The 23,811-nt window shown below is 45.0% G+C and overlaps 1 protein-coding gene across 1 annotated transcript; it reads right to left on the bottom strand.

Annotated features, from left to right (window-relative positions):
* Positions 1–240: 240 nt before the first annotated feature.
* On the bottom strand, positions 241–12,447 carry Perp (p53 apoptosis effector related to PMP22). The gene is made up of 3 exons (XM_006986098.4): positions 12,020–12,447; positions 3,029–3,169; positions 241–1,684 (listed from the first exon to the last, which is right to left on the bottom strand). Exons 1-3 carry the CDS (start codon positions 12,231–12,233, stop codon positions 1,458–1,460), a joined length of 582 nt encoding a protein of 193 aa, XP_006986160.1. The 5' UTR covers positions 12,234–12,447; the 3' UTR covers positions 241–1,457.
* Positions 12,448–23,811: the final 11,364 nt, after the last annotated feature.

Raw genomic sequence — 23,811 nt, forward strand, 5'->3', positions numbered from 1 at the left:
AAAGCTCCTTATAGTTTATGACAATGAATTCCTTACCTACCCCAGTACACAAGATTAAAGTTGTAGGATGAACTTTTTAAAATGTAATTGAATACCTAAATAAGACCGAAACCCTTAAAAGTGAGACATGAAACTTCATTTTGTCTAATTTTCTTACCCATTGGAAGAATTTTTAATTCCCCTCACAGAATGGAAAATTAGCAACAACAACAACAACAAAACCACAAACCAGACACAGGATTTGAACACCTGGTTTATTGGGGGGGGGGAGAGCTGGAAATGAAAACTGCAAACTGCTTTTGCCGCAACTTACAAAAGAGTCATCTGCTGTATAAAATAAGCGGTTCCCATTACGTAAGTATAAATGGTAAAAATAATAATCATAGCCCATCCAATATCTATGCAGAGAAACTCATTCCTGAACTCTCCAGTTGTATGTGTTAGATCAGACAGTTTCAGTCTGTTTACCAAGCAAGACCAGCTTTAATTATATTTAGGTTTCTGTTACAGTTAAAATCTGTTCCAGCTGTCTATCGTTAGAGCCCAGTTAAGGCTGAGATGACGAAGAGACCTTTCTTCTCCTCAGGGTGTTTGAATGGCACTGCTGTGGCAGTGGTGACTCTCCTGTGCCTTCCTACCTGAGGCCATCACATCCACCACTCAGGACGAATCAGACCTAGTCCATCCTCGCATCCCGTGGATGCTGGTTCTGAACATATAGACACAAAACTGTACAGATTTAATATGGCTTCTTCCCACGCCCTACCCCTTAAACTACGTCAAACTCTGTTAAAAGAGGGGATTTCATTATAGCAATTTCAGTAGTGACAGCGGCCTGACTATTGGAACTTGCTTTGGCCATGGGAACGCTTCCCAACATGTCACCACAGCTAAGCGAGTCAGCAATTGTTCAAAACACTGACTAGCAATTCCCACAAAGGATGCTCATTTAGGAAAGCATTCTGCATCTTTATGTAACTGAAAAACGTAAAAAAGTTTGTTTTGTTCTTGGCATTAATTTTTAGGATATTTGGCCACTGAGATTATTTTACCAATAGCTCCCCTTCTCCTTACCCCTTAGTAGAAATAATCCGTTCTAACTTGAAAAAACGAAAGCTTGGTCAGATAATTAAGTCTCAGAAGCCATCTCATTTCTACCTGATTAAGTTCTACATGCACACTCTTTAACAACAGCAGTTTAAATGATACAGATTTGATGTCAGGAGAAATTAGCATAAAATTAGCAAACAGAAACAAGTCTTTTCTAACTCCACAAGACATACGCAGGACATGAAACTTAACGCTATTTACGAAGCATTTTCTTTAACATTTATTCCAGCATTTCTGATCATAGGAACACTGCCCAAACATAGGTTCCTTGTGGCTTGGAGAACAGTTTCCTCCTCAGGACCCATCTTGCAGCAGGGCTTCTCTTGGGGGGGGGTCTCCCTCCGACCTTAGGCAGATGTGTAGAAGTACCTGGGCTTGGCATTGCCCAGCAGGTCATCCTCGTAGTTGGGGAGGCAGCAGAAGAAGAAAGAACAGCCGATCAAGATGATGGTGGCCGCCCATCCGAAGCCATAGGCCCAGTTATAGATGTAATTGACAGCGGGATTACTATGAAGGTCAAAGGTTTGTGTGTACTTCACTGGATAGATGACCAGGGAGATGATCTGGAAAATAGCTGAAGGGAAGGAGAAAGAAGCTCAGAGTATGGAAGTACAAGTGAATGAATCCATGAATGAATGCACACAGTGTACTGCTGGGTGTCTGTCAACTCAACCCAAGCCGGAACCTCCTAGGGAGGAGGGAACCTCAGCTGAAGATATGCCTTCATCCGATCGGCCTGCGGCCATGTCTGTAAGACGTTTTTCTTGATTCAGGATTGGTGTGGAAAGGCCCAGGGCACTGTGGGCAGTGCCACCCGTGGGCAGGTGGTCTTGGGTTGCACAAAGAAGAAAGCTGAGCACTGAGCAAGCCAGGGAGCAGGGTTCCTCCGTGATTTCTGCTTTAGTTTCTGCCCCCACCCCCCTAACCCCCCACCCACACCCACCCCCCCACTCCCCAACCCCTTTCCTGTCTGAACTCCTGCTCTGGCTTCGCCCGTAAGGTATAATAATAAACCCTTTCCTCCTGAGGCTGCTTTGGGTCGCGGTGTGTATCCCAGCCAGCTAGGACACACAGTCACAATACCGCCATTCACAAAGCTTCTCCCTCTAATGATAGGGTCTCTAAAAGGATGCTTAGTGGCTAGAGGAATCTAGCTACTAATCACGGGCCAAACCAGATGAGTGTGAGAGATGCCTGGGAGCAAGGCGTGTCCTACACAGACACCAGGGAGAAAACAAGTGCGAAATAAATCACTCTGCGTGACATGAGGATCTAACTGGACAAAACCATTACATGTCCTCCCCATTGTCCCACCATAATAAGTTCTTTCTAGAGCACCACAGATAGACGCTAAAAGGTTTCCTATTTCCCTTCTTTCCTTCCTTCCTCCTCTCCTCCCTCTCTTTCCCCCCTCCCCTCTCTTTCTTTCCTTCCTTTCCCCTCTCCCCTTCCCATTCCTACTCCCTCCCTCCCTCCCTCCCTCCCTCCCTCCCTCCCTTCCTCTCCTAACAGGGCACCGCCACCATTCTCCTGGTGCTCGCTTGGTTGCATGGGACCCGTGCCATCACGGCACGTCATGGTACTTCTGGCCTGCTTCCAACACTGGCTGCCCAGGTTGTCTCTGCCAGTTCATGGCTGGAGTTCTGCCTGGCTCCCCTCTTGGTATCTTGAGAAATAAGATACCAACCTGGTTCCCTTGGTATTTGAATCCAGAGAACAGAAGGCCATCTAAGGCACAGAGGGAAAGGGACTCAGGTTCCTAAAACACAGTTGTCCTCTGATACTTTTGCCCGTGGCAAGCCATTTCCAGGCACAAATCAGAAAGTATTTTGCCCATGGAGAGCCACAGAGACGGACCAGAACACTCTCCCCACGTCCACTGATTACAAATGAGGACCTGCTGGCCCTCCTGTCTTACCAGCCAGGGCGAGGAGGCCTCCGATAACTCTCAGGAAAACGAGCATCTGGGGTCCACACAGGGCGAAGAAGGAGAGGATGAAGCAGATGACCAGGATGATGAAGCCGCAGAAGAGCGTGGCGGCAGCCGCTCGTCCCCACGCTGCAAGACAGAGACGCGGACACTTGTCAGACAGACAGACGTGCCAGGTCCCAAACTGCTGGTCAAAGCATCTGACCCCCACCCTCCAGGAGAGAGTTTGGGGGGAGGGGAGGGATTTCCTTTTGTTTTGTGAAGGGGTTGGGAATATTTAAGTATCTCCACACTTCAAGGGGAAACTGGATGAGATATGGAGAACATTAACGTGTTTTGTTCCTCTAAGTTTGGATGAATGTTTACATCTCTAAAACGCAAATTCAGCTTCTTGGCACAGTTTCCACACAAAGAGGTCAATTTTAAAAGCTCACCCAGATATGAATGCAACATGACCATGATAAACATTCTTCATACCAGACAATTCAAGTTGCATGCTCTTTCAGAAATGCTTCCTCTTAAAGGATTATTATTTAGTTGCTATTAATGTCTGGCTTCATTCAGAAGTTATTTCAAGAGAGTTCTTCATTATTGGCCTTAAAAAGAACTGAGGTGAGGCAGAAACTGACTTCTGTGTTTGAAGGCCTACACGGCAGTACTAGCCCTGTGCCCTTCTTTTCTGTGAGCGAGGAAGTGAGGAGATCTACCAGCCAAGCACAACCCACTCACTAACCCCCATCCTTCAACTCACACGGGCTCCTCATCTCTTCACATACACCCCGGCATCCAGAGTCGGCGGTTAGCATCAGGAGATGCACTAATTCCTCAGAACAACTTCTGCAGGCTCACCTCACCTTCATTGCTAGTTTAGAAGTAAAGGGAGACTCCAGAAGTGAGGCTAACACACAGACGGCAGATACGTAGAGCTGGCCATCTAGCCTGTCTGAGTCCAACACATACATTTAAAAAGATGTGCATGATCCCCTGCATGGGTGTTGGTTGTGTTGGCTGATGTGTGTGTGTGTGTGTGTGTGTGTGTGTGTGTGTGTGTATGTGTGTGTGTGTATGTGTGTGTGTGTGTGTGTGTGTGTGTACATATACACACACACATATCCAGAGAGCTATGATACCATCACCATTAACAAGTCCTGAATGTTTTCATCCTTCCCGAAGGAAACCACACGCCATCTGCAGTCACTCCCCATTCTGTCCCTCACCATCGCTATCCCAAGTTCTGGCGACCATTCATTTGTCTTCCTAATTTGTGCATCCTAGATATTCCCCGCTAAGGGAATCTTACACTTTGTGACTTTGGGTGACTGGCTTCTTTCACCAAAGTGTTTTTTAAAGATGAGCCATTTCAGAGCATGAATTAGCACTTCGCTCTTTTTTTTTTTTCAGCTCAGCATTTTCTTGCACTCAAATTCCTCGTTTTCTTTACCCACTCACTGGCGAATGCCCTTATTTCACCCTCACTGAATTTTAAAGGGGAGCTCTGTGCCCCTTCCCTGGGTTCTGCTTCTTACTAAAATACAGCACAGCCAACAACACACCCACTGTATGCACAGTCATTTCAAGCCTCAGAGTCAAACCCTGGCACTCGAAAAAGAAAGGGGTTTAGAGGCAGCCAGAGCTCATGGATACCCTGCCTCTGCCATCTGCTAACTATGTGACCACAGGCTCCTCATCTGTGAACTCAGCCTAAAAAAAAGCCTGGCTGCAAGTTGTGAGGATGAGTGCCCACGTGCAAATCATCCTCTGGTAATTCACCAGCCCCCTTTGTCCAAAGAGTTTCTTTCCTGTTCCCATAACGTCTTCCCAGAACCTCAGATTTTCACTCCTTCCACGCATGGGAGGTTCTGTATTATCCCTAAAGATTTCTATCACCCATTTTCCTATCCTTATGTGCTACCACAAATGTGGGCTAAGCTGCCTATTCTTCCCTTCTCCAGGGGCCTCATGCCCTGAAGGGCCTCCTCAGGTACATGGCTGATTGGGCATAACAAATGAGTAAGAAGAACAAACATTTTTATATATCTCCCAATACATGTTCTCCTCCAAACGACCCCTCAGCTGCGGGGCAGGAGGGGTGAGATGCTCTGTGATTGGACCCAGTTTGAGAGGTGTGGTTCTTACAACTCCCCCCTAAGTCTTGTTCTTCTTGTTACACCAGTGAAAGATTTTAGGGCGCGGTTAACACCAGAATATTTTGTCTTAAAAACACATGAACGAAGCCAAAGCTGGACTATACAATTCAAAGTCTCTTTTCTCATTTTTGCCTCTTCTTTTTTTGTGTAAGAAATTCTTTAAATGGGAAAGGACTATGCTGTGGTAGATAATTAATCGATCAGATCTTCTTAAGGGTAGCCCATAGACCAGAATGTCACATTAAGCAACGGTGCTTATTAAAATACAGATTCCTACGCCTCCCTCCAGACCTCCTGCATCAGGGCTTGAAAGACTGGGTCCAGGCAGCTCAGTTGTTGATAACCTTGGGGTTCTTCCCTCCACGCCAAAGAACTGCTTTAGTTCCCATAAAACTGGCTTCACCGTGACATTTCCACACACGTGTCCCTGTGTGTTGCTCAAATTCACCCTCACTATTCCGCCTCCTCCCCTTCCCTCCTCCTCCCTCCTCCTCCCTCCTCCTCCCCGTCTCCCCTCCTCCCTCCTCCCCTTCTTCCCTCCTCCTCTTTCCTCCTCCCTTTCTCCCTCCAGAGAGTCCTCTTGTTTTCATGTACTGTGTGTTAATGCGTATGTGTGGTGGGGGAGGGGAATCAAATCTGGACTCTGCACAGGACACAAAAGCGTAATATCCTTTCTTCTCCTGTCCCCGCCATTAGTCTCCACTGTCCCCTTGTGCCCCTTCTGTAAGCGTCCTGAAGACGGAGAATAAGAATTTAGATGAGTAAGCGCTATAACACATAACATGGAAGCAGTGCTACCCCCAAAAAGCTTACAGCTTTCAGTATGTGACCCGATGGCAAGCAGTCTGTCTGTTTCTGTGTTTGTTTGGTTACTGCCAGCCATCAAGTTCAACGAAATCAGCTGTTGCATTCAAAGAGGTATTTTCCCGCTGTGAAGCCAGGCAAGGCAACACACACCTACACAAGCACACAGAGAATGCAAGCACATGGCAGTACATCAGACAGCAGCGTTTGATTTTCGGAAGAACAGAAACGTTTCCTAACAAGGCACGTACTATAGGAACTGAGCTGCCGCGATCACAGGCTGCCTAGAAAGCTTAGATAAATAAGTTTTGCGTAATGGTGTCATATTCATCTTACCTGTTCATCTGAGGACAGCTAGAATGGCACAAACAGGCTACTGCTGGGACTTCTTCCTCTGATACTTAGCTGAAGTGTAACTCACACTTCATTTCAGGAATGTGGAAGAATTACATAAAAGGAATAGTAACCTAATATACATATCCGGCACCGACAGGCGAATGTATCATTCAAATGGACCACCTGGGGCACTTTCCCTATTCAATCAATTCGTTAATGTCCTGCTTACTTAAAATGCTGACTCTCAAGAAAATCAAAATGGAAAATTAGGCAACATTTTCTCTTGAGAAAAGGCACTCCTGTTGCAGAACACGCCAAACCTGCTCCTGACAGCATGGCACACTGAATCACTTAACTATCATTTAGACTGAAATCTTGGCATGGTTTTAAAGATCCTAGCTGATACAGGACAGACTTCCCCAAGCAAGACAGCAGGCCTTCTGAGGTCAGCAGAATTTTCTTTTAGGATGGAGGGGCCCGCCTGATCAGGTCTGAGCAGGAGGTTCAAGACCTAATGTTCTGTCAGAGAAGAGGACTTACTGTTGGCCAGACAGATATCAGCACTACTTTCTCACTTTATACATTAAAAAAAAAAAAAAAAAAAAAAAAAAGCTAAAGTACTTGTGTGTCAGGTACCTATGATCTCATTTAGTTGCCCAGGAGCTTAACATCTACAGCTGTACACAAGTCTTTGGGAACTATTTCTACTTTATATTATGCGATGATTCAAATTACATCTCAGTTATCAACACTGAGGAAAAACATCCATTTTTCCAGACGTGTCCTAAATCTTCCTTTTTCGTGATTTGATGGCTCTCACAGCTCTTGGCAGGCAGAGTTCATCTCTATCAGTCATGAACAAGTCCGTCCTTCCTTACTGTTTTACACACTAAACTTTACGACCGTTCCTAGTTGTGTGGAGGTGATTCACTATCTGGACTGTGACGTCAGAAGCCAGCAGGGCTCCGGGGAAACAGAATTTCTGGGTAAGAATTGCTCATTCGCTTTGCTTTCTCCTAGGAAGAGCAGTCTGCTGTTCTGCTGTTTGTGTTTTAAGTATGATTTTGCAAAGTTTATGCTGTGAGAGAAACCAAGGAAAAAGGAAAATACTGCTTATATTCCTAATCTGTGAGTATTTTGGAAATGTACTAATTTCCTTTCCCATCCCCAAATTGGTGCTTTCCTATGGATTTGCTATATTCTTCATAGATTTTACATGTGGACCAAACAGACCAAAATAGTTGTGAGGTCCACCCCACCGCCTGGGGTCCACCCAAGACTCTGAGGGCACAGACGTGTCATCAAACTGAAGTGGGGTCCCTTTCTAGAACATACAAGCGCATATTAGTACATACAAGTACATTCTAGAACATGCATTCTTCAGCCAGCAATATCAAAGTCCCACCTAGAGGAACAGAGTTCTTAACAGGTGTTTTGTGTACTGTTTCTGTGAGGGCTTTTATGCCATTCACAGGCAGAAGTGGAATCTGGATATTTTAAAAGTTAAAAGATCCCACGCGTAAGTGAAGATGGGTGAATGTGACATACAAAAATACTGTTTCGCATATTCAATAGGGAGATAAAGGCAAAGGCATAGCCTTTAGAATGCCATCCGTTTGGAAGCTTTTGCAACATCATCCCAAACCTGTCCTGCCTCCCACTCCCAGGGAACTATGTGTGGTCAGGTTGAGGCACAGGAATCCAGTGACCTCCCAGATCCTTCAGCTAAAGCAGAATTCAACACCGGAGGAGCAAAACTCCCAAGGACAATTAATAACAGACCTACAAAACCTATGTATATAAGACAAAGCCATCCTCCTGCAGAAGCTCTGGAAAGCACTAAGGAATGGCTGGCCTAGCGGAGAAATGGCGGGAGAGCCACAGGCGAGGCATTATAGTGGCCAGGGAGTCCTTACACACTTGACGCTTCCTCCTGAAACCCCGCTGGGTGGTGGCTAGTTACCACTGAATTTTCACAGAGCTCCTGTCAGAAATGGGCAGCTACACCCCACTGCAGCCAACAGACCCTCAAGTATTTAAAAACTAATTGAATGTCGGACAGTAGGACTGACAGGGGTGTACATTTCTCCTCAGTCCACATAGGAGAGGTACTTTTATTGTAGCAAGGGGCAGAATGAAGTCCTCAATGAAGTCCTTCCTTCGAAGGAAGCTGCTTGCGGAAGGCTGGAACCCCAGCCCTTTATTTCCTTTCTAGTCCCACAGGTTCAGCAGTCTGTGTTCTCAGGGGCAGAGCCAAACGGAGTCCCTCTCAACACACCGAGGTTCTCTGGGGTGCTACTGGAACAAACAGGCAGTGGGCTAGCCTGTGCTACTGGAACAAACAGGCAGTGGGCTAGCCTGTACCATGGGTACTTAACACCTGGAGTTTACTCATCGGTGTATATTTTAAAGTTATCCCATCAAAGGAGCGGGCGACCCTTGAATTTGCTGTTGAGAATGTGAACATATGTACGTGCAGGCACATGAAATCTATCTGCTAATCTAACCTCATAAAATATCAACGGCTTGCCTCCTGTCCCCTCCCACCAGCAAACTCCCCCACCCCTCCCATCCCAGCACACTCCCTCCCACCCCTTCCACCTCACCTCGGCATACTCCCCTAATTCCTCCTATCCCATAATACTACCCCCAAAGCTGCAAGAGAATAAAGGCTTTTCTAGTGAATTTAGCCTAATGTAAATGATTGGTTTGAACGTATTTTTCTCATGTCCTGCACTTTTAGGAAGCAAGGTGCTTAATGATAAAACATTTCATAGGATTCTCTATTATTATTATTTTTTTGGACTTGTGGAAAAGTGATGTCTAGGGAAAACACTGGGTGCATATGAAGAGATTCAAGGGATGTCTTTGGTAAAACTGTGTTTTCAGAGTCTAGACTCCAGACACTGACTTTCCACAGCTCTTCCTCTTCTGGTGCATACCTCATCCCCATATCCTCCACCCTGACAAGCCAGAGCTTGCCTGGGTTCCGAAGTCTGTGAGCCGAAGCTTAAAATACCTTCCTGTGGAAATATTCTCTACACTGGAAAAGACGGTGCCAGCATTTCAAAAGCAGCATGTGCATACTCACTGAAGTTTTGTTCTGAGTTTGGCTTATAGGAGAAACTCGAATGATCAGCTTAATCGTCAATTTAGACTTTCTCATATTCTTGACAAATACAAACCAAAACATTCAAACAAGTATTTGTTAAGATAAATATCAATTTAGCTGCCACCATCACAAAATATTCAGGATCTAACTTGGCTTATTTATTTGTTTAAAGAAAAGATGAGATGACCTTGTAACCCACAATTCTTAAAATTTTAACAATAATAATAAAGAATATAATATTGCTGTATATTCATTTATTCCTAAGAAATCATTGGCCTTTATAAAACATGCATACTCTTTAGTATTATTGTCAACATCACTAAGAATAACCAATCCTTACTACCAAAATAAAAGTATTAATGTTAGGAATATCACTTGGCAAAACATGGTTGTCAAACACTTTCTAATGAAGGTCCTGCTTTGTTAATAGCTTCAAACAAACCTTACTTTCTAATATCATTAAGAAGCATTCTAGAGGGGGGCACGCACACTCAGTTCTATGTACTGATCCAGTTTTAAACAGACCCACCCAGCTTGTCCCTTGCCATACAAAACGCAGCGCTCACACACTGTGGGAGTGTGTACATTCCTGCAAGCACACTGTGAGCTCCAGCAAGGCCCTATTGAAGCTCTCTGGAGATCTATAGAGTTCCCGACTGCCCAGATAATTACCCTAAAGTGTAGGACACACCATTCTTTTACAGCTGTGTCGAAGACTAATCAGAAGCCCACAGAGAGTGAGCAAAGGAAGAAGCATTTCAACTCATCTCTGTCTATAATGGGGAGATTTGGATGGTGCAGTGACTTCGCGCCTCTTGTCCCCTTCCATGGCTTGACAAGGAGGCCAACTTTCCACGGGTGATATGCATCTGGGTGTTGAGCAAGAGCTGTCTGCCACAACATGGGCACTTAATTACCTCTGCAAAGGTAACTCCCCTGGATGTTCAACTGCTTTAACACACATCTCCTAGCATTAAAACCAGACACTGCCTCATGAAAGTACTAAGCAATTTTTCAAGATTCCTTCAGGAAACTAAGGTTGTTTTTTTTCCTAAGGCTGATTTCTATAGCGAATTGAAACAAACTTTATCCTGGGTGGGTGCTTGCTTAGAGCAGAAAAAAGGTAAGGCTTCAGACTCATTGTTAAAGAGACAAACTAGAAACAAAACTTGCTTTTCCCTTTGATTTACACGGTAGTGGATTAGCCTGAGGTCAGAGCAGGCACACCCTAAAAGATGAGCTCACCCCACAAGGCAAAAAACATGGAAATGGCTTTGTGTGTGTTTCACAAGAGGGCCCTGCAGGTTAAATCATGTCCCAGCAAGAACACTGATCCTGCCTCTGCAAGCTGACTCCACTATTGAGTACTCTTTGGGGCTGGATCCACCTTGGAGTAAGCTATAATTAACAAAGTCAATTTTAAAAATCTACACGCGTACCTCTTAAGCCCTCTGAAAGAGACTGAGTTCAAATGCATTTTAAGATATAGCTAGGTTATTCCAAGGCAATATATTACCTGTAAGACCCTAAAAGATTTGTTGCAATAGGAAGTTCTGTCAGGCCAAGCATTTGTGTCTTTGTGTTTAGGGAGAGCACAGGCCTTAAAGAAAGCAGGAACAGCTGCCCGTTCTCATTTTATTACCTGCCTCCTTGTCTGGGGAAGTTCCTCCAGAAAGAATAAGCTACATCAGGCAGCTGATAAGGGGCCCAGGACCTGGCAGAAGCCCTGGGTGGGCTGCTCCAGGAAAAGGATCAAGTTATGGTGAAACTAGAAATTGAATGGGGGGGGGGGGACTTATTTTTTTCTGTTTAAAGGATAAAACTGATTACTAAAGCTTTGGTTATGGTAGTCCTTGCTCCCAACACACTACCAATCACTACTGTATCTACCCTAACTAAACAAGAGGGACATCCACTTCGGGAAGAAAAATGCTTTTTTCCAAGAACTGCTACCGACTGTTAGTTAAATCAAGTACTGGGGCTTCTCCGGGCGGAGGCAAACAGCAGAGGCAAACGAAGGCCTCCTGCGATGTGTTAAAAGTGCCAACACCACTTCACTGGAGTGAAGTGTTTACTTCTCCGATTTTAAACCAGATTCAGATAAAGTTCCCTAACAACCACGCTTCAACTAAGGCCCCTCCCCAGAACAAGCGTGAACACAACCAGCCGGACAGCTAAGACTCTGAAGTATTTATTGAAATCACAACTGCTCCCACTTTGCCTGAAAGGACTTTCTCATGAAGGAAAAAAAAAAAAAAAGAGTTTTTAAGTTAGACGAAGTGTAACGAATCCACCCGGGCACGTTATTTTAATACTTACCTTGCCATGGCTGACATCAGCTTGCGCAGGGAACTGACAAAACTTTTATTTTTAAATTTTTTGGGCTAGTCTCTTTCGGGGTTGGGCCTGATTTGGGTCACCTAAAACTGCAGCTTCATCTGGCTCAAGCCAGATTCTGGAGTCTGAGCTCCAATCGGGCTTTTGAAGCAGCCGCTACCCCTGACCCCTATCAGACGGGCCCCAGCGGCTGCCACAGATCCGGTTCCCAAGGGCTTCCCGGGAGGCGGCGGGGCCACTCACCGAAATCCATGAGGCTCTGGCAGCCTTGGTCGTAGGAGCCGCTGCCGCCGCCCTCTTCGAAGCATCTCCACCAGAGCGAGGAGGTCTGGATGTGGGTGCTCGACTGCAGCCAGCCGCGGCCGGCCAGCGCGATGATGTCGAAGGCGATGGCGCTGAGCAGCAGCAGGGGCAGGATCCACCTGCAGCGCTCGCAGGCCAGGCCGCAGCGCAGCATGTCGTCCGTCGGTGGTGGCGGCGGCGCGGAGCGGAGGAGCGACGGGGCACGGTGGTGGAGAGTGGCCCCCGCGAGCGCGGACACGGCGACTAAAGGAAGAGGCGGCTCCCTCCGGGACGCGGCCCCGGGGGCTGGCGGCGGGGGCGCGGCGCGCGGGGGCCACACCTAGATTCCGGTGACTCAGAGAGCGCCGCCCCGACCTGCCGGGTCACCCGGGCTGCAGAGCTCAGGCCAGCCCCGGGCTCCCCGCCAGGGTGGGCGTGCCTGTGCCTCCCGCCGCCTGCAAGTCCCACCCGATCGCGCTGTGCACACACCTGTGGACACTCCAGCGCCAAGCCAGGGCTCTGCCCCAAGCTGTGTGCACACACGGTGTGAGCAGAGCGCTGGCTAAGGCCACACTCGAGCTCCAGGCACCCTGTCTGAGACATCCCAATGGCTTGTGAATGAATAAATGAGGGGCCCTGAAATGTAAGGACTTGTGCGCTCAAGCCTTGGAAGTCCCTGGCTCCCCCGCAAGCAGAGACTGCACTTCCTGCCGGGATCCACCTTTGGACCTTGACTCTTGCCACCATAGACACACATCTGTTTGCTTGCCTGCTTGTCCTTCCCACCGGGCGACACGGCAGCGCTGGGTGGCACAGTCTAGGCTGCAAGAAGCCATCTCCACTTCTGGGTGGCTTTGGTGTCTAACTTTCAGTCTGGATCCATCAGGGAGCTCAGAAACTCTGATGGGTGCGCACAGATCGTGTAACAAATGTTTTACTCTTGAACTCTTTGGCTGTTGCTCCCCACAGATAACGTCATGCTCCCTTTGCCCCAGTTAGTAGGTTCCCTACACATCTAACCCGGTTAGACCCCGTTCTATCCACTTCACACAATTTTTGTTTTTTGTTTCAAGTAAAATCACATGTCAGCACACAGCACCAGCGCCCTGAGCCAGCTTCTGCCCCTGAGAATCAGGTGTGGCAGGGAGGGTGGGGCAATAGGCAGGAGTGGCACTGAGAGAAACAAGTTCTCAGTGCCAGGCGCCATGGTAGCCTGGGACAGGTCAACCAAAACATTCGTGAGTGTCACCTCTGACCCTGTCTCTCAAGGATCTTCTGAAACCTTACGTTATCTTAAAGAAATGGAAAGCGCTTAACGATGCTTCCCACTTGATCGTTATGAAAGGACGCTCGCAATATAAACCGAGTAGTGTTTTTTTCTGAGTTCTCAGTTACTGAGGATGCGTAGATCTGTGCGGGAGAGCACAGGCTATCCTTGGCCAGCCTTCACTTCACAGAAACCAAGTTCACACATTGTCATTAGAGGCCAATATTTCAGTTTCAAGACCCAGCAGGGGCGTGTGCTCTGGGCAAGGTTAACTGTCCACGTTGTCGATGGTGTGGAGGAGACAAGTGAGACGCTGACATCCTAAACTTTAGGACCTAAAGGCTTTCAGAAATAACGAAAGTATTGGCTATGTCTAATATACTTGGGCATAACGGTCATACTTTCACTGATCAAATGAATTCTCATTGGTGTCTTCTTGAGTAATTTTAGACTGTGTGTAATGTTTTTGATTTCTTCTACATAAGGCTCTAGCCTCTTCATGATGTTATTCATAAGGCTGTTTTCTTCTGCCTCTTCCATTTTGTGATGTTCAGGTCTAGCTGTTGGAGGCGGGCTAGGTTCTGGTGATGCTGTATTGCTCTTCATTTTGTTGTATGTACCTCTGCCTTGACGTCTGTCCATCTCTTTGTGTATTCGTTCTTGGTCTTATCAGTGCTCTTGGTCCAGACAGAACTGACAGATTCAGGAAGCTTCTCTCTGGTCCAAATGGAAGCTCTCTTGTCCAGATGGGAGCTCCGGGGCAGGATGGGAGCTCTTATCCAGATGGGAGGTTCGGGACAGGATGGGAGCTGGGGGCTGGTCTCTAAGTCTCAGGAAGTGGCTGGGGTCTTGGGCTCAGATGTTAGCTGCAGTCTAAAGAGGCATTTTTTAGCCCTTTGATAGAGAGCTAGGTTTTACTAAGTTAATACATACTAAAGGATTTTTTTTTAAACCTGTGGTCCGGTAAGTCCAGCAGGATGTTTCAGAAACAGAGTAGGCAAGCCAATAACTTGTAATTCGTCTCTGGAACTGCAACATCCCAACCTTTCCACACGGATGAGGTATTAGTCAGGTTGTAGGCACAGCTTCTTTTAAGTGATTCCCATTCACGGTTCCAACAATAATATTCCTAGCCTGATTCAAATTATGTGCTCAACTAGCCTAAATCGGGTGCTGTCTTGTGCTCGCTGTGTGACTTGTAGGTCACATAAAGTACTAGGGCTTCTGCTTCCTCGTGTGCAAAGCATGTTGTGTTTGCCCAGCGGTGTTCTAATGGGAAGTAAAATTCTAACATAGCCTAGGTGTGGGAGCACACACAGGTAATTCTAGCCCTCGAGAGGCCGGGGAAGGATGATGCTAAATTTGAGTTAGCTTGGGCTACCTACTGAGACTCCCCTTTCAAAACCACCACCTAATATATTCAAGGTACTTAGAATAGTAGTACCTGAAAGTAACAAGACATGGCCATATGTGTGAATACGGAGAATTTTGTACTTAAAGGTAGTAAATTCTATTCTATATGTGAATATCAACCATGACTCACAGCTTTTAGATAATGCAGTCGTTCATCCTAGCCTTAATGCCTCAATTTCTGGATTACAGTGAATATAGTTGGCTAGTTCCCCCTGCTGGAAGTCAAAGGTATTGCAGAGCATTTAACAAATACTGGGGTTGTTGTTGTTGTTAAATGTGACTGTTACAGAAAGATGCATGGAGTGTGTGTGTGTGTGTGTGTGTGTGTGTGTGTGTGTGTGTGTGTCCTGCTGAGGTTTAATATAATTGCCATCACTATAAGGAAAATTTTATTTTATAATTGTGGTCATGATAGATCGTGTTTACAAAAGCACTAACTGCTGCAAACGAAAACATAAATTTATAATTTAGGAAGAAAATACTGTAGGTATTTTATTTTCCCAGGTAAAGTCATAGTAATAATAATAGCAGCAGCTAACTACAGTTTTCATGGTATTTACTTTGTACCATTAGCGTTTCATACCCACCTGATGAGGTATGACTGCCATCTTCATAAAGAGGGGAGTCACAAGGAAGTCACATGACTTTCTCAAGACCCCACATGACTGACTGGCAAGGCCAGACTCCAACAGAGACACCAGGGACCCCAACCCCAACCCCGGTAACCACAGTACCAGTGTGTAAAAGTTCTCAAGGTACTTCTTTGAAAATTCCCTTCGGGGCTGGAGAAATGGCTGGGTGGACAAACTGCTCACCATCTGAGCATCAAGGCTCGGGTTTGCTCCCCAGAGGCTGTGGAAAAGTCTAGCACTGTGGTGTCCGCCGGTAATCCCTGCACCAGGAAGGCAGATACTAGAGGATGCTTGCTGTTTCCTGACCAGTCAGAAAATGAGATCCCAGCTTTTGGCCTCTACATATGTGTGTGTGTACATGAACACACACACACACACACACACACACACACACACACGCACGCACGCACGCACGCACACACACACATGCACACACACACACACACACACACACACACACACACGTGCGCGCGCACGCACGTTTCATTCTTTCTTTCCCTCTACTGTTCTAGGATTTATTTTTATTTGTGTGTCTGACTTTTTTTTGCTGGAATGTATTTAAGTGTAACTACACAAGTGCCTGGTGCTTCAGAGAACAGAGGGGCATGGGGGATCCCCTGGAACTGGAGGAAGAGATGGTTGTAAGACATTTGGGTGCTGGGAAACATTAACCCAGGTCCTCTTAGGAGGAGCAAGTGCTACACTAGGCTGTCTCTCTAGCCCTTCTTCAATGCTCTGTGCCCCTACACTAGTCTGTCTCTCTAGCCCCTCTTCCATGCTCTGTGTTCCTACACTACTAGTCTGTCTCTCTAGCCCCTCTTCCAAGCTCTGTGCTCCTACACTAGGCTGTTTCTTTAGTCCCTCTTCCATGCTCTGTGCTCCTACACTAGTCTGTCTCTCTAGCCCCTCTTCCCTTCTCTGTGCTCCTACACAAGTCTGTCTCTCTAGCCCCTCTTCCATTCTCTGTGCTCCTACACTAGGCCGTCTCTCTAGCCCCTCTTCCATTCTCTGTGCTCCTACACTAGTCTGTCTCTCTAGCCCCTCTTCCATGCTCTGTGCTCCTACACTAGGCCGTCTCTCTAGCCCCTCTTCCATGCTCTGTGCCCCTACACTAGGCCGTCTCTCTAGCCCTTCTTCCATGCTCTGTGCCCCTACACTAGTCCGTCTCTCTAGCCCCTCTTCCATGCTCTGTGCCCCTATACTAGGCTGTCTCTCTAGCCCCTCTTCCATTCTCTCTTCTCCCATGGACATCTAACTTCCCACTAGCTCTTTCCCAGAATGCACTGCGATGCTGACCTTCTGGGCATGTCTGTCAGGTCCAGGAGGCTTTGTTAAAGCTGTGCTGTGACTGTGCAGGTGAGTCTGCAGAGAAGGTCTTTCCATTGGCTGTGGAATAGTTGTGTCCTCTGTGTGTGGCAAGTATTCCTAGCCAAGCACTGAGCAGAATATCAGATGATCTGAGTTTTCTTTCTCACAGACCACGTGCTTCCCTCCCCTCGAGTCCCCTTTTCCTTTTAATTTGTTTGTCTGTCTGTCTGTTTGCTTGCTTGTTTGTGTGTCGGAGACAGATTGTCACTGTGCAGTCCAAGCTGGCCTCAAAAATCTTGGTCCTGCTGTGTCAGCATTCCAGATGTTGGGGTTCCAGATTCCTGCACCACAGTGGCTTTCCCTCCATCTGTCTCTGCCTGCTCATGTGACTTTCCATTATTCCACTCCCTCACATCCTATTTCTTCTATTTCAGCCTCTCTGCTTGGTGATGTGATGGTAAATATTTCCTTATTTTTTTTTCCTGATTTGTAGCATTTTCCAATTGGTGTATTGTACATATTCACTCTGGGCTGACCACTCCCCTATCATCTTGGTCACTAAAACTCTGAGGTCACCTTTGATCCTTTATCTTACATTTTGTGCCCCAATGATTAGAAATTTGCCACTCATTTACTTCCCAAATATTTCCAGTGTCTAGCATCTCTGCTCTGTCCATGCCGATTGTCTGTGTTTTACCGGTTCAACTGCCTCTTCTCAGCTCACTCCCGTACCTGTCTTTCACTTATCACTAGAATAATGGGACTCAGTGGAGCCTGGCAATCCCCCTGACATGCCTGTTAGGGAATACTCTCCCAGATATGACATAATCAGAGCCGTTACCATCTTAAACAGAGCAGGTGGAGTTTCCCATGTAAGACTTGGCCTACTAACATTCCCTCACAGAAAGGGACATCTGACCCTCACCTGAGACAACAGCCACCCTCTCTCCTGCCTCTGCCAGACACATGTCATTCTGCCCTAGCTACCTAGGGTCTTTGGAGTATACAGGAAGTAGAAAGCTAACTAATAGCTTATGAAACTCTATCTACACAACTTTTGGGAGGTCATCCTCCATGACATGGTGGGACTTTTCAGTGACAAAGCTGTTTGGGGGCCTCAAATGGATGTTGTTGTAAGCAACTCCTTACCCAGGCTTCATGTAAGTAACCCCTCAGCCACACTTCAGATAAGTAACTCAATAAACCCATTGGCTTACAAAGTGGACATGGGTAGACTCATTCCTTTGACGTGTCCTTGGGGCCTTACGTTCATGTCTCCTGTGGGGGTCCTCTTTCCTTCTCAGCCTGTTAGCCACCTGGTCAAGAAAGGAAAGAGGCAGGAAGGGCAGCAGGAAGCTTTGTACCCAGCCTTGAGCATGATGGAGACAGCCCTCTGGGAGACAGACTTCGGTGAATCAGCTCATTTTTATTCCGAAGTATAAGGAATCTACAGGGTTGGGGAGCCTGGGGACAAACACTAATTTGCATTAAGTGGCATGTTCCTATCACAAGGCTTAGGATGTGGCAGTAGGGTCCTATAGCAGAGCTCCTAACCCAAGTCTCCTCAGCAGGGATCTGTGTCAAGGGTCAAGCCAAAGAAGAACCAGGCATCTGGTTTAGAGACAGCTTTTAGATAAGGCCAGTCCTCCAGGCCCAGGGACATTCCCTAGATAAGGGCGGGTAGAGAGCAGGAAGCTTTACTGGAGGGAGGGAGCTAATGAGAAAAGCTGCCAGGCCATAGGGAGGCTGTGACCTCTACCAGCCAGCAATGTATTCCAACATCTTCCCAGGAAAAGTCATGCGCATGGTTCTCACTGATCCTCCATTGTCACACAGATGAAGTTTGTGCTTCCTAAAAGAGATACACAAATTCCTCCACGTCTGGTCCCCGCTGCCTCTCCATCCCCACCTGTCATCTTTCCTCATCTTACACTCACCATGAAGAACATTCTTAATGTTGGCGGTGCACACCTTTAATCTCAGTACACCAGAGGCAGAGGCAGGTGAATCTCGGTGAGTTCAAGGACAGCCTGGTCTACAGAGCTATTTCTAGGACAGCTAAGGATACATAGAGAAACTCTATCTCAAAAAAACAAAAACAAAAACAACAACAACAACAAAAAACCAAAGACAACACACACACACACACACACATACACACACAAGAAAATTCTTCTCACATATATAATAGTTTCTTACTTTTGTTCCTCATGTTATTTCTGGAGCATTTTACTTACCAGTTCTTTTTCTGGTCATTTAAGACTACTTCAGACAAGAAAACTGTCCCTAGGTCTTGGCTTATTCCTGTGTTCCCGCTTTGAATCTACAGTAACCATGCATTCTTCCCTGTGTCCACTGGGAAGACTTGTAGACTGTGTTGTGACAATCTCCTTGATTCTGTGTTAGACTCAGAGATCCTTGCAGAAGCTGACTATCATTCATTCATTTTGTATCTCCAGAACCTTCTGTAGAGAGGGCTATTCAATGTGTGCTGAATCTGAGGAGCTCGTAGGTTGTCCACAGCTATCTGTGAGACTTGACCTCTTTGAGTTTCACGTATTAGTCACCTATTTTTTGAAGTACATGAAGATGAAACTGAAAAGAACACTATAGCTCTAAAATGTTAGAAAGTGATAAGAAAACAAATTCTTAGAAACCAAAACTGAGAAAGGATTGGGAACAGTAGATGGCAGCAGAATCTTGTTTTCAGCATAGCATTAGCAAGACTCAGAACTGGCCAAACATTGAGGAAAAACTGATAGTCACATAGTGTGGTTTAAAGCTGTCTTGCCCGGCATGGTGGGCATGCCAGCAATCCCAGCACTGGGGGATGAAAGCAAAGGATACCTGGGAGTTTCAGGCTAACCTAGGCTACACAGTGAACTCCAGCACAGCCTGGGTTACATGGTAAGACCTTATGTCAAAAGATGGATAGATTAGATAGATGATAAATAGACAGATAGATGATAGATATACATGATGATGATAGATGGATGATAAATAGGTAAACAGATAATAGGTAGATAGATAATATATGATACCTATATAGACACAGATATATACAAAAAAATGCCTTTATTCTTTAGCTACTACTAATGTATTTGTATTAGTTGTAAGATGAAGCACTACTTCCAATGAACGAAACCCAACATACTCATCTAAGTTGTTGACAATGGGAACTGGGTGGGACATCATGAGAGTTCTTTGTACTATCTGCAGAACTTTTTTTTTTCAATCTGAAACTGTCTTCCTGATACTTTCCTTTCCAAATGCTGGTTTGTTATTTGGAAAACCACTCTTGTCATAGAAAGAATTAGTACAAAGACTCACTCTCAGTCATCCTCATTAAACTTACGTATGGACATCTTTCAGGGTGAGTTTTTAAATAAACAAAGTTGAAGCATTTTGTTTAAACATGAAGCTAAGCACAATGGAGCATTCAGTTGTTCTGTTTTGATTATCTCTATGTTCTTTATTCATGTTGGAAACTGGAAGAGACAAAATATTATAGATGGCAGATCAATCACTCCCAGGTAATTATTTTTAAAAAAAGTCAGAAAAAAATCATTGCCCCCTTATTCAATATTTTTTCTTTAGGGGATGTTCTCTGTGGGCATTGCATCACAGCCAGAAACACTATAGACCACAGCCCCATATAGAGACACATAACTGTGGAATCACCAAAATAGTGAAGGATCACTAAATGTGCATTGACCTAAAATTAACTTAATGTCAACTGTGTAACGAGTCTGGGCTATTGTGGCAGCACTCAGCAGTGTTGACCGGTAACTGAGCTGCAGCCTTGGTTCAGAACACACGACGTGTACACTGCACGCTGTCATGCCACACAGTGTGGTGGTATTGTGTTCACCAAAATATTGTGTACCTTAATAAACTAACCTGGGGTCAGAGAACAGACAAGCCACTAGTTAGTCAGTGATAGCACATGCCTTTAATCCTAGTATTCCAGAGACAGAAATCCCTCTGGATCTCTGTGAGTTCAAGGCCACATTGGAAATAGCCAAGCATGGTGACACGCCTTTAATCCCAGAAAGCCAGCCTTTAATCCCAGGGAGTGGTGGTAGACAGCAGAAAGATATATAAGGCGTGAGGACCAGAAACTAGAGGCATTTGGCTGGTTAAGCATTTGGCTGGTTAAGCATTTGGCCTGGTTAAGCTTTCAGGCTATGGAGCAACACAGTACAGCTGAGATTCATTCTGGATGAGGACACAGAAGCTTCCAGTCTGAGGAAACAGGACCAGCTGAGGAAGTGGTGAGGTGAGATAGCTGTGGCTTGCTCTGTCTCTCTGATCTACCAGCATGGACCCCAATAACTCGTCTCGGGTTTGATTTTATTAATAAGAACTTTTAAGATTCATGCTACAACACAGTGTCAGCTAAAGCTGCGCAAAACACCTGGTGACAGATTGGGGACCACTGCCCATTATCAGATGATGTGTTTTCACGGCTAACGTTTTCTGTTCTCATAGAAACATAATACCTTAATTATAGAAACAAAGATCCGAGTATTTTTTTTGTGTGTGTAGTTCCTTATGAGAGCTCTTTGGATTATACTGTGTCAGGATGCTCATTTTTAAAATTTCTGACGAGGGTTTCATAAAAGTGAGTTAAAGTAAGTCTGGCCTTGGATTAGGACAGAATTTCCAATAATTTACGAAATGGCTCTAAACATGATTCTACTACCATTTTGCACTATGTATTTATGCAAAGTGGTGATTTCACCTTTGAGGGTTTTAAAATTAAATTGTCCATCAATTCTGAAAATGTTGAAGAAGCCCTACATCTTCCAACATCAAATACTTAGCCCAGATTAAATTCTTCATGTAAAAATAAGCAAGTGTATCCATCTTACCAATATAAAAATTTGCTTGTCTTCAAGAAATGTTAAATTTTATATATAGCAAAGAATTATTTTAAAATAACTTCATTATAATTTATCATCAGTAAATATCTGATTTGTGTACCTATTTTACATATTTATGTATACCCTAGGTCATATAAAAATTAATTTCTTGAGCAAAAAGGATGTTAAATGGAAAAACTTTAGAGAGCCCTGCTCAAAACAGTCTTTGGGCTTCTAGCGAGCTCCATTCTTCTATTTTCTTCCTACTTTTTTTGCAAGTCTCTTCCCTGGCATCACAGTTCTGAAACCTAGTGGGGTTCACTGGTGCCTGGCCCCACCCTTCTGTCCTCTGTCCACAACCTCTTTGAATTGTCACAACTATTTGCAATCCTCTGATACTGGAAACTTACAAATTTGTAACCTGTCCAGACATCCCTTCTGAGCTTCATCGAAGGAAACAAATCACATGTGTTTCAAGTTTGAAACAGCCCACACTTGACCTTTTTGCAAAATCAATTCTTTCATCCTCTTCTCTGCCTTCTACACACATCTATATGGTCCCAACATCTAGCAACATGTGAAGGACTATTTTCAATGTACTCATCCTACATCCAATCCTCAGGAACTTAGCTGCCACCTGCAAAACCAGCTTCAAATCCATGCAGCTCTCCCAAGTTCATTATCTCTATTTTAATGCAAGCCATGATTCTTTTCTAACTAGGTGAGTTTCTTAATTGATTTTCCAACTTCTACTCCTAATCTCTCAGAGCAGCCAGAGAAATTAAAGGCACACATCACCTTTCCATTGATGTGGAATATTTGTTTACCTATGCAAAGATGTGTTGCATTTGTTTAACTATGTAAAGATATGTTGCATTTGTTGGTATTGCAGAATATTTGTTTAACTATGTAAAGATATGTTGCATTTGTTGGTATTGCAGAATATTTGTTTAACTATGTAAAGATGTGTTGCATTTGTTTTATTATGTAAAGATGTGTTTCTCTTTTACCTTGCCTGCCTACAGCACCTGATTGGTCTAATAAAAAGCTGAACTGCCATTAGTGAAGGAGGAGGTATAGGTGGGACTTCTGGGCAGGGAGAGTAAATAGGAGGAGGAATTTAGGCTCAGGGAGAAAGGGAAGAAAGAAAAGGAGTCCAGAGGGAGACGCCAGGGGCCAGCCAGATGGACACCGAGGAAGCAGGAAAGTAGGACATACAGAATGAAAGACAGGTAAAATTCCCCAAGGCAAAACATAGATAAATGTAAACAGGTCCTATTAAGTTAAAAGACCTAGTGGGACAAGCCTAAGCTAAGGTTGAACATTCATAATTAATAATGTCTCCATGTCTTTATTTGGGAGCTGGTTGGCAGCCCAAAGAAAATTTCAACTACATTCCATTCACAATCCTTTGACACCGAGGCTTCTCCACTAAAACTGAAACAGTTTGGTGTGGTTTTCAGGGCCTGGCTGACCCTGTCCATCCCTGTAAGAAAAATCTGTGTGGTGTTTGTCTCTTATACAAATTCTGAAATTGTTCTACTACCAAATATCATAAAAGAGCATCAATCACTTCTTCACCTACTCAGAGATAAAAACAATTAACATTCTGATAAATCTTTGTGCTCCTGCTTATATTTTGCATGACTGCATGCAACTACACATGCATAAACACATATACACATATTATTTTTCTATATTTTTAAAGCTAAGATCAAGCCCTGTAACTATGTTTCCTGCTTTTGTTTGCTAGGTGTGCCTATTTTTAAATTCACTGAAACACTCTGAAAAGTGACCTCAGTTTTCACATGCAGCCAATAGGACTCTGTTACTGACTTGTCTGCTATGATTGTTTTCTTGTTGGGGTCTTTATGTTTGTGTGTAACACCATGTACAACATTCACTTCTCCAAGAAAAAAAAAAATGGAACTTTCATGCACATCAGCCCTGTGCCAAAGAGTAGTCTGGAAACACAAAGACTGGAATAAGACCCACGAGTAACCCACTGGTACTTAGGAAGTAGGAGAGCTATGGTTATCAAGTTATATTGATGACAGGTTTTTGTGTTGTCCCACTGTAGAGCTATGCCTAGTGTAAGGGGTAGGAGACACACATTCCTCATGGCCCTGGGGACAAGTAGTATTTGTTTAAAATTATCTTCAGGGCTGGGGAGATAGTGAGGTGATGATATGCTTGTCTTGCAAGCATAAGGACCCGGTTTTGATCCCTAGAACCTATTTAAACAAACAAACAAAAACAGACTCTCTG

This window comes from Peromyscus maniculatus, chromosome 16, assembly GCF_049852395.1.
Source record: "Peromyscus maniculatus bairdii isolate BWxNUB_F1_BW_parent chromosome 16, HU_Pman_BW_mat_3.1, whole genome shotgun sequence".
NCBI lineage: Eukaryota > Metazoa > Chordata > Mammalia > Rodentia > Cricetidae > Peromyscus > Peromyscus maniculatus.